This window comes from Ranitomeya imitator, chromosome 2, assembly GCF_032444005.1.
Source record: "Ranitomeya imitator isolate aRanImi1 chromosome 2, aRanImi1.pri, whole genome shotgun sequence".
Taxonomy (NCBI): domain Eukaryota; kingdom Metazoa; phylum Chordata; class Amphibia; order Anura; family Dendrobatidae; genus Ranitomeya; species Ranitomeya imitator.
The window spans coordinates 441,306,733-441,322,588 of NC_091283.1; the positions used below are offsets into that span (position 1 = coordinate 441,306,733).

Genomic DNA, 15,856 nt, shown 5'->3' on the forward strand with positions numbered 1-15,856 from the left:
TGCAGTATAAAGAACATGGATCCAAATTGTCTAATGCGGAACAGATATGGGCTGAGGATGACAGAAGATGGAGCAAGGGGCTGACTGTGTGGGGTGATTAGGTGTCTATCCCCCTATGTGTAGCTCATACACTGTGCACAGAAATATTGGGAGGCTCCTCTTACTCATTGAATTAAGGTATTTAGCTCAGTCCTGTTGCCCCCGTATATCACATCCAGCCCCTCACCATGTCGTCTGTCTTTACTGACATGTTACTGACATGGCTGGTGGTACAGAGCTCCCTGATACCAGCCCGGTCCTGTACTATGTGTAACACGTCAGCTCATGACATTTCTTCACTCCTAAATATTCCGCCATCAGCTGTGAGTGAAATTATTGAGAAGTGGAAGGAACCGCAGCAACTTGGCCACAAAGTGGAGAACACGTAACATTACAGAGCAGGGTCACCGAGTGTTGAGGAGCAGAGAAGTCACCAATGTCCTGCTGACTCCATAACTGTCCAAACTTTTACTAACATCAGCACAAAAACTGCCCCGTCGGGAGCTTCATGACGGAGCAGTTACGTGCAGCCTTACATCACCAAGCACAATGCCAAGCATCATATGAAATGAATCTTAGTGATGGTGGCTTAGTTATGCTGGCTAACAGATGTAAATCATTCAGCTGCAGCAAGAAAAACTAAAACTCCGAGCACTAAAAAATACTCGGAGATCCGCGAGCGTGCTCGAGAAATCTCGAGTAACGAGTATATTCGCTCATCACTAGAAATGATATAAAGCTGTCACCATGCTGTGGAGCATTGGGAACACATTCTGTTCAGTGATCTCATTTCTCTATATGGCATCTGATGGACGATTCTGGGTTTGATGAGTACCAGAAGAATCTTACCTGACTGCATTCTGTCAGCTAAATAGTTTGGTGGTGGAGAGATAATGATTTGGATTGGTTTTTCAAGGCCTCTTAGTTTCAGTGAAGGGGAATATTAATGCTTATAAGGCAAACTAGATGGTGGCCCGATTCTAACGCATCGGGTATTCTAGAATATGTATGTATGTATATAGCAGCCACATAGTATATAGCACAGGCCACGTAGTATATAAGAGTACTACGTGGCCTGTGGTATATACCGTGTGGCTGCTATATACATACATACATACATATTGTAGAATACCCAATGCGTTAATATAGGCCACATAGTATATAGCAGCCATGTAGTATATAACACAGCCCACGCAGTATAGAACACAGCCCACATAGTATCTAACACTGGCCAGGTAGTATTTAGCAGCCACGCGGTATCTAACACAGCCCACGTAGTATTTAGCAGTGTGGGCACCATATCCCTGTTAAAAAAAATAATTAAAATAAAAAATAGTTATATACTCACCCGCTGGGATCCAGCGTAGATCCAGCGAACCTCTGGCGATGCGCGTGCGGCTGCCGCCATCTTTCGTTCCCAGGATGCATTGCGAAATTACCCAGATCCCTTAGCGGTCTTCTGGGTAATTTTGCAATGCATCTCTGGGAACGGAAGCTGACGGCAGGCGTGAGCGCATCGTCAGACTACGGAAGGTTTTATTATTATTATTTTTAACATTAGATCTTTTCTGCATAGGCAGCATCATTAGTAAAAACTTGGTCACACAGGGTTAATAGCAGCGGTAACGGAGTGAGTTACCCGCGGCATAACGCGATCCGTTACCGCTGGCATTAACCCTGTGTGAGCGGTGACTGAAGGGGAGTATGCGGGCGGGGAGTATGGAGCAGGCGCCAGGCACTGACTGCAGGGGAGTAGGGAGGGACTAATCGGACTGTGGCCATCGCTGATTGGTCGCGGCAGCCATGACAGGCAGCTGGCGAGACCAATCAGCGACTTGCATTTCCATGACAGACAAAGGCCGCGACCAATGAATATCTGTGACAGACAGACAGAAGGACAGACAGAAAGACGGAAGTGACCCTTAGACAATTATATAGTAGATGTAGCTTCCAACTTTAAGGGAACAGTTTGGGAAGGCCCTTTTCTGCTCCCCATGACTTGCCACAGTGAGAAAGCAAAGTCCATAAAGACATGGTTGGATGAAGTTTGGTGGGAAGAACATGACCGACCGCATAGAGTTCGACCCAACCCAACACCTGTTGAAAAGATCTATAACCGAGATTGTGAGCCCGGCCTCTCATCCAACACCAGAGTCTGATCTCACAAATATTCTTCTGCATGAAAGGGCAAAAATATAAAAATCTTCTACAAATCCTTCCCAGAAGAGAGGAAGCTGTTATACCTGCTGTGGCTATAGAATGGGAGGCCTTAAAGCTCCGGTACGTGTAATGTGGAGGGGGCTCAATACATTTGTCCTTATAGTGTACATTGGTAAAGGATAATCGTGTTGGAAAATCTGTCATTCAGTTTTCTCTCCTGACAAATACACACATTATTTGCCTGCATGCACGTGTTTTCAATGGGGAGAGACACCTTTGGCGGTTGCCAACACATGCACGGCTCATACACATCAGTTCATCGGTCTTCACCGAAAATGGCTGGTGCAACCAACTTTAACTTTTCCACTAAGTTTGGAAGCCTTCACTGTTTATTTTTTCCTAACAGTCATTCTTGAACCCTTAGGCCACGTTCCCACGATGAGCTTCTGGTGAGTTTTTGATGTTGCAGAATTTCTTCTGGTTACTTGCATTTTTTAATTGTGCTTTTTTACATGCGTTTTTATCACGTTTTTGATGCTGTGTTTTTTTTTGTCCCTCATGTTTTAAATAAAGCTGCGTCGTTTGCCCTGTTTCTTATGTTTCACGAGTCCATTTAAGAAAAAAAAACAAAACACAAAACTTTTTGTCTACAAAGCTGGTATTTGGTTTTGATAAAACTTTTTCATACAGTCATGTGCGGATTACATGCATTTTTACACGGCGGAAACGCTCTACAAATGCATGTGGTTTTTTACCTGCAGATTTTCTGCAAGCCTAGTGGAAAATCTGCACAGAAAACTCAGCGTACCCACAAGGGAAATTGTCAGGTTACGGATTTGAAACGCGCGTCGCATGTCAGTTTACACGTAGTTAAAAAAAATATCACAGTGGGCAGAAGATTTCCAGAAATCCCATCCACTTTGCTATAAATGCAGTACACTACGTTTCTGGAACAGCGATAATACGGAGCATCAAAAAGTTATCGTGGGCGCACAGCCTCACTGTTGGAGCTTGCAATCTAATATAGTCCTGTTGCTATAATTGTGTACATTAATCAGACAGTCCTAAGATGGAAACATATTAGATTTACAGGGTTATGAGATGGCGGTTTGAAGGAATTGAAATAGGTCATGGCAACAAATCAAGCACGACAGCGCATCCGATATGCACAGTAGCGTAGCTACCCGAGGGGGCCATCGCCCCGGGCCCGGTGCTCAGAGGGGGTCCACCCGCAGCTACGCTACTGTAACTGAATCGATGTCCCTGCTCTGCCGCCCGCTATGGGGCCCCTGTGGTGGGCCCCCGCCCATCACCGCACTGATGAGGGAAGAAGCGCTGCGCTGGCAGAAGATAAGGCGGAGGTCGGAGCACCGCTGGAACAAGGAGGAAGAGAGGTGAGGATTTATTGTTTTTTTTCTGGGAGCTAGTTTATACTTCAGGATCTGCCTATAAGGCGTCTGACGTCATTGTCAGTTGCCGGCGAGTGCACGCTGCAGCTGCGTGGAGAGAGCAGGAGCGCGGCAGGTAAGCAGAACTTGTTGTTTTTTTTTTTTTTGAGAGCGGCGATCCGGGGGGGCCCAGGGCAGTAAAGCTGGACACAGGGAGGGCAGAAAGCTGGACCCAGGGAGGGCAGAAAGCTGGACACAGGGGGGGCAGAAAGCTGGACACAGGGAGGGCAGAAAGCTGGACACAGGGAGGGCAGAAAGCTGGACACAGGGGGGGCAGAAAGCTGGGCACAGGGGCAGAAAGCTGGACACAGGGGGGGGCAGAAAGCTGGACACGGGGGGGGCAGAAAGCTGGACACGGGGGGCAGAAAGCTGGGCACAGGGGGGGCAGAAAGCTGGGCACAGGGGGGGCAGAAAGCTGGACACAGGGAGGGCAGAAAGCTGGACACAGGGAGGGCAGAAAGCTGGACACAGGGAGGGCAGAAAGCTGGACACAGGGAGGGCAGAAAGCTGGGCACAGGGGCAGAAAGCTGGACACGGGGGGGCAGAAAGCTGCACACGGGGGGGCAGAAAGCTGGACACGGAGGGCAGAAAGCTGGACACAGGGAGGGCAGAAAGCTGGACACAGGGGGGGCAGAAAGCTGGGCACAGGGCCAGAAAGGTGGGCACAGGGGCAGAAAGCTGGACACGGGGGGGGGCAGAAAGCTGGACACGGGGGGGGAAGAAAGCTGGGCACAGGGGGGGGGCAGAAAGCTGGACACGGGGGGGCAGATAGCTGGACACGGAGGGCAGAAAGCTGGACACAGGGAGGGCAGAAAGCTGGACACAGGGGGGGCAGAAAGCTGGACACAGGGGGGGGCAGAAAGCTGGACACAGGGAGGGCAGAAAGCTGGGCACAGGGGCAGAAAGCTGGACACAGGGGGGGGCAGAAAGCTGGACACGGGGGGGGGGCAGAAAGCTGGACCCAGGGAGGGCAGATAGCTGGACACAGGGGGGGCAGAAAGCTGGACACAGGGAGGGCAGAAAGCTGGACACAGGGAGGGCAGAAAGCTGGACACAGGGAGGGCAGAAAGCTGGGCACAGGGGCAGAAAGCTGGACACGGGGGGCAGAAAGCTGCACACGGGGGGGCAGAAAGCTGGACACGGAGGGCAGAAAGCTGGACACAGGGAGGGCAGAAAGCTGGACACAGGGGGGGCAGAAAGCTGGGCACAGGGCCAGAAAGGTGGGCACAGGGGCAGAAAGCTGGACACGGGGGGGGCAGAAAGCTGGACACGGGGGGGGCAGAAAGCTGGGCACAGGGGGGGGCAGAAAGCTGGACACGGGGGGGCAGATAGCTGGACACGGAGGGCAGAAAGCTGGACACAGGGAGGGCAGAAAGCTGGACACAGGGAGGGCAGAAAGCTGGACACAGGGGGGGGGCAGAAAGCTGGACACAGGGAGGGCAGAAAGCTGGGCACAGGGGCAGAAAGCTGGACACGGGGGGGGGGGGGCAGAAAGCTGGACACGGGGGGGGGGGGCAGAAAGCTGGACCCAGGGAGGGCAGAAAGCTGGACACAGGGGGGGCAGAAAGCTGGACACAGGGAGGGCAGAAAGCTGGACACAGGGAGGGCAGAAAGCTGGACACAGGGGGGGCAGAAAGCTGGGCACAGGGCCAGAAAGGTGGGCACAGGGGCAGAAAGCTGGACACGGGGGGGGGGCAGAAAGCTGGACACGGGGGGGGCAGAAAGCTGGACACGGGGGGGCAGATAGCTGGACACGGAGGGCAGAAAGCTGGACACAGGGAGGGCAGAAAGCTGGACACGGGGGGCAGAAAGCTGGACACAGGGGGGGGCAGAAAGCTGGACACAGGGAGGGCAGAAAGCTGGACACGGGGGGCAGAAAGCTGGGCACAGGGGCAGAAAGCTGGGCACAGGGGCAGAAAGCTGGACACGGGGGGGGCAGAAAGCTGGACACGGGGGGGCAGAAAGCTGAGCACGGGGGGGGGGCAGAAAGCTGGACACAGGGAGGGCAGAAAGCTGCACACAGGGGCAGAACGCTGGACACAGGGGCAGAAAGCTGGACACGGGGGGGCAGAAAGCTGGACCCGGGGGGGGGCAGAAAGCTGGACACGGGGGGGCAGAAAGCTGGGCACAGGGGGGCAGAACGCTGGACACGGGCAGAACGCTGGACGCGGGCAGAACGCTGGACACGGGCAGAACGCTGGACACGGGCAGAAAGCTGCACACAGGGGCAGAACGCTGGACACGGGCAGAAAGCTGCACACAGGGGCAGAACGCTGGACACGGGCAGAACGCTGGACACGGGGGGGCAGAAAGCTGGACACGGGGGGGGGGGCAGAAAGCTGGACACGGGGGGCAGAAAGCTGGACACAGAGGGGGGGCAGAAAGCTGGGCACAGGGGGGGGCAGAAAGCTGGACACGGGCAGAACTGGACACGGGCGGGCAGAAAGCTGGGCACAGGGGGGCAGAACGCTGGACACGGGCAGAACGCTGGACACGGGCAGAACGCTGGACACAGGGGCAGAAAGCTGCACACGGGCAGAACGCTGGACACGGACAGAAAGCTGCACACGGGCAGATTGCTGGACACAGGAGCAGATTGCTGGACACAGGGGCAGATTGCTGGACACGGGCAGAATGGAGAAACGGGGCATGATTGGAGACACAGGGGGCAGGATGACAGACATGGCGGCATGACTGGAAACACTGGGGCAAGACTGGAGACAGATGGGGCAGAATTGAGACACAGGGGGCATGATTGGAGACGGGGCAGAATGGTGATACGGGCATGATTGGAGACACTGGAGGCAGGATTGGAGACAGATGGGGCAGGATCATGGGGCAGGATGGATACGATGGAGACAGATGGGGCAGGATGGGGAGATCATATGGGGCAGGATGGATACTCATTAGGGCAGGATGGGAGAACATGTGGCTGACGCCAGGAATGAGACACACGGGGGCTAGGATGGCGAATATTATTACCATAGGGGCTAATTAAGGGATGTTATTACTGCAGTGATGTATTTATTTTATTTTTTGAGTATACTGTTCTAAATGGGGGGGCGGTCCTATTACTGTGTAGAGTGATACTATGTCGCCTTCTTCATGTGGTGTAATGTAGAAGTTGGGAAAATTAAGTAATGTGTTCTGCAAGTGGAACTCGAGATAACGGTGTTATTTCCTGCAGAGACGAGTCCTGGCTGGATGAAGTGATGGCGGTCTGTGCTGGATGAAAGATGAAGGATTTCACCTAGAGACGTCACTGGTGAGTCAGTGTGTTACCTATACACTGACACTATACACTGTATACTATATACAGAGGTCCTGTGTATAATGTCACCAGTGATCACTGGATTACCTATACACTATATACAGAGCTCCTGTGTATAATGTCACTGGTGATCACTGTATTACCTGTACACAGACACTGCATACTAAGTACAGATCTCCTGTGTATAATGGCACTGATGGTGATAGTATTGTGTTTTTTTTTATTATTGATCAGTATTGTAGTATTCAGTCACTATGTGGTGGTGGTAATATGTGGTCTGGTCATGATGTTGTGGTATTTGTTCCTTGTATTTGATATTATTCGATCACTGTGGTGGTAATATGTCATCTGGTCATGGTGTGGCGGTATTTGTGCCTTGCAGATAGTATTATAGGTCACTGTGGTGATAATATGGTGTCTGGTCATGGTGTAGCGGTATTTGTTCCTTGTATGTGGTATTATAGGTCATTTTAAAAATTGAAAAATAAATAAAAATATACCTAAATTGTATTGCATATTTTAACATATATTTAATAGGTTACAGTAGAGTAGGGCCCGGCCAAAAGTGTCTACCTTGTCATTTTGGTGGCTTAAAAAATCTTTTGGCCAAAACCAAAGCTGCCGGCTATATGTGTGATCTGGTGATGGGAACTGTGAATGTGTGATAGGTGAGAAGTGGAGTTTTTCCAAGAAAGAGTGGTGGGACTGTGGACAGTTTGAGGGGTGGAGCGTGGAGGCGGGGCTGGGGTGGAGCCTGGGCGGAGTCTCAAGGGGGCCCCGGAAATTTTGCCAGTATGGGGCCCTGAAATTTCTAGTGGCAGCCCTGAGCATTATACTATATGGAGTCCTATGGGGAGTGCATTATACTATATGGAGGCTTATGGGGAGTGCATTATACTATAGGAAGACCTATGGGGAGTGCCTTATACTATATTTCGGATGATCTGGTGCATTATACTATATGGGTGCCTTCTAGTGGGCCATCATACAGTGTGGAGATTACAGTGAAGGGGCCATCATACAGTGTTGGAGCCATCAAACAGTTTGGGGGCTACTAAGGGGTCAGTATACTGTATGGATGGTACTATACAGTGAGGGGGCATTATACTGTATAGGGGAGCTGTACAGGGAGGAGACTCTGGACATTATTAAATGTAAAGTGGACACTTCTTGTTATAGGGGATCTCAGGTTACTGTCACTATGAAAGGGGCACACAGAGCAATATTACTTTCTAGGGAGAAAAATGTAGGCACTGTTTTCTAGGGCACTTGCACCCGGCATTACTATATAATAGAGGGGTTCTTTAGAATTTTAAAGGCACAGAGAACCACACAGTAGGTGCAATAATAGGGACACATACGGCAGCAGCGGCTCAGTATTGGGGTATCAGGTGCAGTAATAGGGACACATACGGCAGCAGCGGCTCAGTATTGGGGTATCAGGTGCAGTAATAGGGACACATACGGCAGCAGCGGCTCAGTATTGGGGTATCAGGGGCAGTAATAGGGACACATACGGCAGCAGAGGCTCAGTATTGGGATATCAGGTGCAGTAATAGGGACACATACGGCAGCAGCGGCTCAGTATTGGGGTATCAGGTGCAGTAATAGGGACACATACGGCAGCAGCGGCTCAGTATTGGGGTATCAGGTGCAGTAATAGGGACAAATACGGAAGCAGCGGCTCAGTATGGGGTATCAGGTGCAGTAATAGGGACACATACGGCAGCAGCGGCTCAGTATTGGGGTATCAGGGGCAGTAATAGGGACACATACGGCAGCAGAGGCTCAGTATTGGGATATCAGGTGCAGTAATAGGGACACATACGGCAGCAGCGGCTCAGTATTGGGGTATCAGGGGCAGTAATAGGGACACATACGGCAGGAGAGGCTCAGTATTGGGGTATCCGGTGCAGTAATAGGGACACATACGGCAGCAGCGGCTCAGTATTGGGGTATCAGGGGCAGTAATAGGGACACATACGGGAGCAGAGGCTCAGTATTGGGATATCAGGTGCAGTAATAGGGACACATACGGCAGCAGCGGCTCAGTATTGGGGTATCAGGTGCAGTAATAGGGACACATACGGCAGCAGCGGCTCAGTATTGGGGTATCAGGTGCAGTAATAGGGACAAATACGGAAGCAGCGGCTCAGTATTGGGGTATCAGGTGCAGTAATAGGGACAAATACGGCAGCAGCGGCTCAGTATTGGGGTATCAGGGGCAGTAATAGGGACACATACGGCAGCAGCGGCTCAGTATTGGGGTATCAGCAGGATGAGGAGTTTGTGCAGGTTGGGAATAGATGGTGATGGGGCTGGAATACGAGAAGTGAAATGTGTCTGTTGTATACTCTGCAAACAAGTACTGGCTGGAAGAAGTTGTCATGGCGGTCTGGGCCAGATGGAAATGACGTGAAAAGTGAACGATTCCATTAGAGAATATCAGCGGTAAGTCATTATCTGTAACTGTGCTGTGATCTCTTAGGGTACCGTCACACTATAACATTTCGATCGCTACGACGGTACGATTCGTGACGTTCCAGCGATATCGTTACGATATCGCTGTGTCTGACACGCAGCAGCGATCAGGGATCCTGCTGAGAATCGTACGTCGTAGCAGATAGTATGGAACTTTCTTTCATCGCTGGATCTCCCGCTGTCATCGCTAGATCGGTGTGTGTGACACCGATCTAGCGATCTAGCGATGCGATCCAGCGATGCGTTCGCTTGTAACCAGGGTAAACATCGGGTAACTAAGCGCAGGACCGCGCTTAGTTACCCGATGTTTACCGTGGTTACAAGCGTTAAACTAAAAAAAAACAAACAGCACATACTTACATTCTGGTGTCCGTCAGGTCCCTTGCCGTCTCTGCTTCCCGCACTGTGACTGCCGGCCGTAAAGTGAAAGCAGAGCACAGCGGCTGTGCTTTCACTTTCACTTTACGGCCGGCAGTCACTGAGTGCGGGAAGCAGACTGCAAGGGACCTGACGGACACCAGAATGTAAGTATGTGCTGTTTGTTTTTTTTTAGTTTAACGCTTGTAACCAGGGTAAACATCGGGTAACTAAGCGCGGTCCTGCGCTTAGTTACCCGATGTTTACCCTGGTTACCCAGGGACCTCGGCATCGTTGGTCGCTGGAGAGCTGTCTGTGTGACAGCTCCCCAGCGACCACACTACGATTTACCTACGATCACGGCCAGGTCATATCGCTGGTCGTGATCGTAGGTAAATCGTATAGTGTGACGGTACCCTTATATGTTCTGTAGGGCTGGTATCTACCACTGACCATATGGCGGTAATATCCATATTGGTCTTTATATAGAGATTATCTTCAGTAACAGCGCGGTCATCTGCTGAGGTTCTCCTCCACTATTAGGGTGCGTCACCGAGTTGTAATCAAGGTTACCTGGTTAGGGGCCCACTCAGAAGCTTCACCCCCCTGAACCAAAACCCTAGCTACACCTCTGGATATGCAGTTTAGTCTCAGCGCGTTTCGACGTTTCGCGTTTCAGACTTATTCAGGAGAACCATAAGGATTGAAGGAATTCACTTTTACATAATATTCTAGATCAGTTTTCCCCATCCAACTTGTGGCCCTTCAGCTCAGATGTAGACATATCAATAATGCAACCTGTAGCACAGGGGCCCAAGAGGTAAGGGGGCCGCATCCATCTCCAAAGCAGGTGGGATTGTGCATTATGATGAGCTATTGGATTGCAAAGGGCCCATGTTTTGTTCTTGTTTGTGTCCACCACTGCTTCAACCGTTATATCCTGGGAGTTGTAGTTGGCCATGTTTAGCAGTCATGGGCTACCTAGGATTGCAATGCTGTTCAGCTATATATGATCATTTAGCATTTAGAGCGCAGCATGGCATTGTGTGTCCACAGGCAGGGGCTTCCATCTACATCATAATACAGGGTCCTGGGCCAATGGCTGGCGGTGGGAGGGGGGATGCTGGAACTCTATCCCATTCATCTCTGAGTGAGTCTCAGTCAGGACAAAGCTGCAGCTCCAAACACTTCCCACAACCTCACACTATTACAATTAGATACAATTACCTCCCCTGGCATGGACTACTAAACCCCTGGGCAGAAGATGAAGGTTACAGTAAGTGCTGAACTTTCTGATTCATAGCGACATCAATAATTAATATCCTGGGGCCTCTAGAAAAAAAGGAACAAACAATAATCAGGACGGGGGTCTAATAGTTTGGGAGAATTTTTCCTTTAAGGTGGCAGAATTACATGCAAAGAAAGTTTATTTTATTGACTTTTGTGCATTGTAACATTTTTATATATATATTTTTGCAAATATTTACATTTGTACTTTAAATATTGTTTTTAGAAGTTTTTACTGATGTAATTTTTTTATGATGATGGCTTTTTTTACATTTACGTGACTCTTATTATTTATATATCTTATTTATTGTATTTATTATTATTTGGACTTTTGAAGCAATATCCACATTGATTTATTTTCTCCCTCTATAGTCTATATTTCCAAGTATATCCAGACAGTCAGAGCTTCCTGAGAGTTGTAGTTGCCTAACCGCCGGAGTCGCAGGTTACAGATTAATGATATATCAGTATCAGGTTGAAATGATATGAACCCGAGCGTTGATACACGAACCTTACATTGCGTATTCAGTACGGTCAATATAGTAAGACCAGACCAGAAGGTTTGGTGTAGGTTTTTTGGGAAGATTAGAATGACGGAAAAATTGGCACCAAGAATTAAGAAACAAATTTCCACTGGTTGCAATAATTATATTGTCACTATAGTGCAACTTTGTATCATCCACCTCAGTCTATTGCTACAAGGTGACTTGTAATGGCAAAGGGGTCCCTAAGGTACTTTGCCCCTATAACAGGGTAGCAGTACTATAAAAAATATGTAAAATTTGGATGTGAATTTACATAGGGATCAAGTTTTCCTTATGCTTCTTTTTTTTATTTTTTGCATTTTTATTTTTTTAATATATTTGCATTGCATGGTGCTGGCAAAGAAGGGTTAAAACAGATGGACTCGATCCCAAGTTCCATTTTCCTGCGAGAAAAAATGTGCTTTTTTTTTTTTTTCCTTTTCTGTTGCACAATGTTTGAAAATGAAGATTTCAGATTTTCTTGAAAAAAAAAAGGGAAAAGGTCATTTCAATACTTTATTTATGCAAGTGAAGCAGAAAGATCTTTATAGTTAGAGGAATGAGAGCGGTGACACATGCAGCTAGATCCTGGAGGAACTGCCACATACCTGACTGGTGAGTACAAAGGCTGACTCACTGGAGGGTGACGGTGCCACTGGGCACACTGAATAAATGTCACCGGCCAGCATAATGCATTTATATATCCTCTGAGCAATCGAAACCAATGCGTGGCAGTGACGTGTTCTGGTATATTTATGAATAATACCTGTAGGATAATCGTCACCCTCTATGCCTTTCTAAGTTCTTCATTGTGTTTTGGAGAAGATGGTGCAGTGGCCCTTTAAATGGTCACATGTTTTGTGTCAGGCATACTCTATAACAAACCATGTGTCACCCATGTACAGCTGTCATATTTAAAGGGCCGTGGTTTAGGTCAGATGATCTCACTCTCCTTGTGTCCGACCAGGTGGACGCGCAAAGTCTGCACAACAGGAAACCATTACTAGATGATTAAATGAAGAAATGTCCTTTTTTTTCCCCATGTTGTCCGGGTGCGGGTTGCAATATGAGTTCAAGGCATGACTGAGGATGGCAGGACCTTCATAAGGTGGAGTGATTTTTGTATGACTCATATTACCATAAGGGTTAATTCACATGATCTATATTAGTCCTATTACGGCCACAATTTCCGACCCGATCACCGGTTCGTTGACCTGAATTATCATGATCATATCCACTCATGGTCTGGTCAGTAGACCAAAATCAGATCCATCAGCTCAGAATGGCTGCCAACAGAGGTTTATGGGAGCAGAACAGTAAGGCACTGTGGACTTTATTGACCTGGCAGTGGGGTTGTTGTGTTGGGGGCCTCACAGGTTTGACAACTGGCAATGGAGTATTGTTGGGACAAGGGCTGACAACCAGTTTAGTACATGATGAGAGCATTAATATGGTAATGGCATCTATGCACTATGTACATATCACATATATGCACATATCCAAACCCTTTCCACTTCCTGCCGCCTCCAACTCAAAAATATTTCACGGATCCGCACATTCCTAAACCAAGAATCTGCAAAGACCCTAGTCCATGCCCTCATCATCTCCCGCCTTGACTACTGTAACCCCCTGCTCTGTGGCCTCCCCTCTAACACTCTTGCACCCCTCCAATCTATTCTAAACTCTGCTGCCTGACTAATCCACCCCGCTATTCCCCGGCCTCTCCCCTCTGTCAATCCCTGCACTGGCTCCCCATCACCCAGAGACTCCAGTACAAAAGCCTAACCATGACATACAAAGCCATCCACAACCTGTCTCCTCCATACATCTGTGACCTCATCTCCCGCTACTTTCCTGCACGTAACCTCCGATCCTCACAAGATCTCCTTCTCTACTCCCCTATTATCTCCTCTTCCCACAATCGCATACAAGATTTCTCTCCTGCATCCCCCCTACTCTGGAATTCTCTACCACAACATATCAGACTCTCGCCTATCATCGAAACCTTCAAAAAGAACCTGAAGACCCACCTCTTCCGACAAGCCTACAACCTGCAGTAACCACCGATTGACCAAACCGCTGCACGGCCAGCTCTACCCTCACCTACTGTATCCTCACCCATCCCTTGTAGATTGTGAGCCCTCGTGGGCAGGGTCCTCTCTCCTCCTGTACCAGTTGTGACTTGTATTATTCAAGATTATTGTACTTGTTTTATTATGTATACCCCTCCTCACATGTAAAGCGCCATGGAATAAATGGCGCTATAATAATAAATAATAATAATAATAATAATGTATACATTTGAAATGATCTGCACTTTGGGTGCTCCAGGAGGTCCATGCATGGTGACTTCTTGGAACAGGTAGTCACAATCACTACGGTATATGGAGCGCAGAATGAGGTACAAGCATTGCAGCCAATAAGTGTCTGTGTATAAGGATTTTAAGGGGTTGGCAATGGGACTGCAATTCAATACATGGTGCTATGGAGCTGATACTGGATTGTAAGAGGAGGCCAGTAATGTTTTTGTACATTGTGGCTAGATGGAAACGCTTTTGTGTGTCCTAGGCCAATATGCTAATATTAGGAATTCACAAATAACCTAATTGAGGCAGGAGGCACTTGATGGCCTCATACTTCTGTTCGCGGTTCTTCATACTTAATGATCATCGGTTCTCATTTTCTCGAGACTTTTTAGCTCTGTTTTCCAGCACATAATAGTGAAGTCCCCTCCCAAAGTATGAGGAAACCTCCACAATCCTTTCAATTGATCTCTGTGATCTTTAGGAGAGCTTCCTGGTCACCCCTGGGGCACCATAAATTGGGGCAGAAAGTTATTGTTTCCGACAGTAGCACAGCGCCTATGTGCTGGGATGGAGCACAGGTGTAATAAAGGGTACTTCATGCGAAAATCCCCAAATTCTCAGTGAGTCGTCCGCTTGCATAAAATTTTAAGAACATAGTTCCTATAAATGAAAATCGAGTGACAACCCACATAGCCTCACTGACTGATCCTACAGATGCATTTCAGCTTTCCTACTGTCCTGGAAGGGTAAAACATGGTTTTGTGGCAGTTTAGATTTTAGGAAATGTTCTTATGGCTCCTAGTACTTAAAATTGTGATAAAAACTGATACTGCATTTCTTGTTTTTGTTTTTTTTCCTTATATAAATTAGTTTGGCCATCTAATTTCTATGGGGGCCCAAGACCATTCTCTATCCGACATGTCCAATTTCGGACAGTTGATGTTTTGTGCTCTATTGCTGAGCTGCCACCAGAGATGTTTCGCAGAAGCTATCGCAAGGCGAGCACTCCTGGGTATGGGAGATTCGGATGTGAGCTTACGCGCCTGGGTCTGCCGAACCCATTCTTTGGCTGATAGCCATCTGAAGTGTATAGGGGGCTTTAGTCATCACACTGCAGAGATAAAGGTGACACCAGAGCTGTTAATGGCTACTCTGGTTGAGTGATGTTCCAATCTGTCCTGTGATGACCTCAGGTGACCAAGACTAGTTGCCACCAGCTTCTACAAGGGATTTGGGGGAAGGGAAAGGGTGAAGTGACTTCTGAAACAAAATGCCTTTATGACCTAAATGAGCTAATACTGAGTACAATGCATCTCCAAACATCCGGATATAAAAGCAATGAGGGCACATTGCAACAATTTTGGTAGGATCAGTCAACAATTTAATGGGTCTATGGGACCGGTCGGGGATGCGTGGATCTCAGAACCTGGAATTTTCATCAAAAGACCAGTTTCAAAAGTCACGATAATTCATAGTCTAATAAGTATGAACTATAATGTCCAGACTAGAGGTGGGTTTCAACACCCTCATAGGCATATATACTGAACAAAAATATCAACGCAACACTATTGTTTTTGCTCCCATTTTTCGCGAGCCGAACTCAAAAGATCTAAAGGTACCGTCACACTCAGCAACTTTGCAATGAGAACGACATCGATCCGTGACGTTGCAGCGTCCTGGATAGCGATCTCATTGTGTTTGACACGAAGCAGCGATCTGGATCCCGCTGTGCCATCGCTGGTCGGAGCTAGAAGGCCAGAACTTTATTTCGTCGCCAGGTCGGCGTGTATCGTCATGTTTGACATCAAAAGCAACGATGCCAGCAACGTTTTACATGGAGCTAACAACCAGCGAGAATGACAAGTGAGTCGCCGTTACGTCACTGGATCGCTCCTGCATCGTTCTGGAGCTGCTGTGTTTGACGTCTCTACAGCGACCTAAACAGCAACGCTCCAGCAACCGGCTCGTTGTCTATATTGCTGC

General features: G+C 48.4%; 1 protein-coding gene across 2 annotated transcripts in view; it reads left to right on the forward strand.

The window, feature by feature from the left end:
- CASS4 (Cas scaffold protein family member 4) overlaps positions 1–15,856 on the forward strand; it is a 107,414-nt gene that overhangs the window by 60,401 nt on the left and 31,157 nt on the right. The window contains exon 1 of one of the 2 annotated variants that reach the window (XM_069750937.1): positions 10,916–11,032. The exons of the other annotated variant lie outside the window; for it this stretch is intronic. Coding sequence (XP_069607038.1) covers positions 11,021–11,032 — 12 coding nt within the window. The 5' untranslated portion in view covers positions 10,916–11,020. Of the gene's footprint in view, positions 1–10,915; positions 11,033–15,856 lie in introns of those variants that run through there. 2 annotated transcript variants of the gene reach the window in all.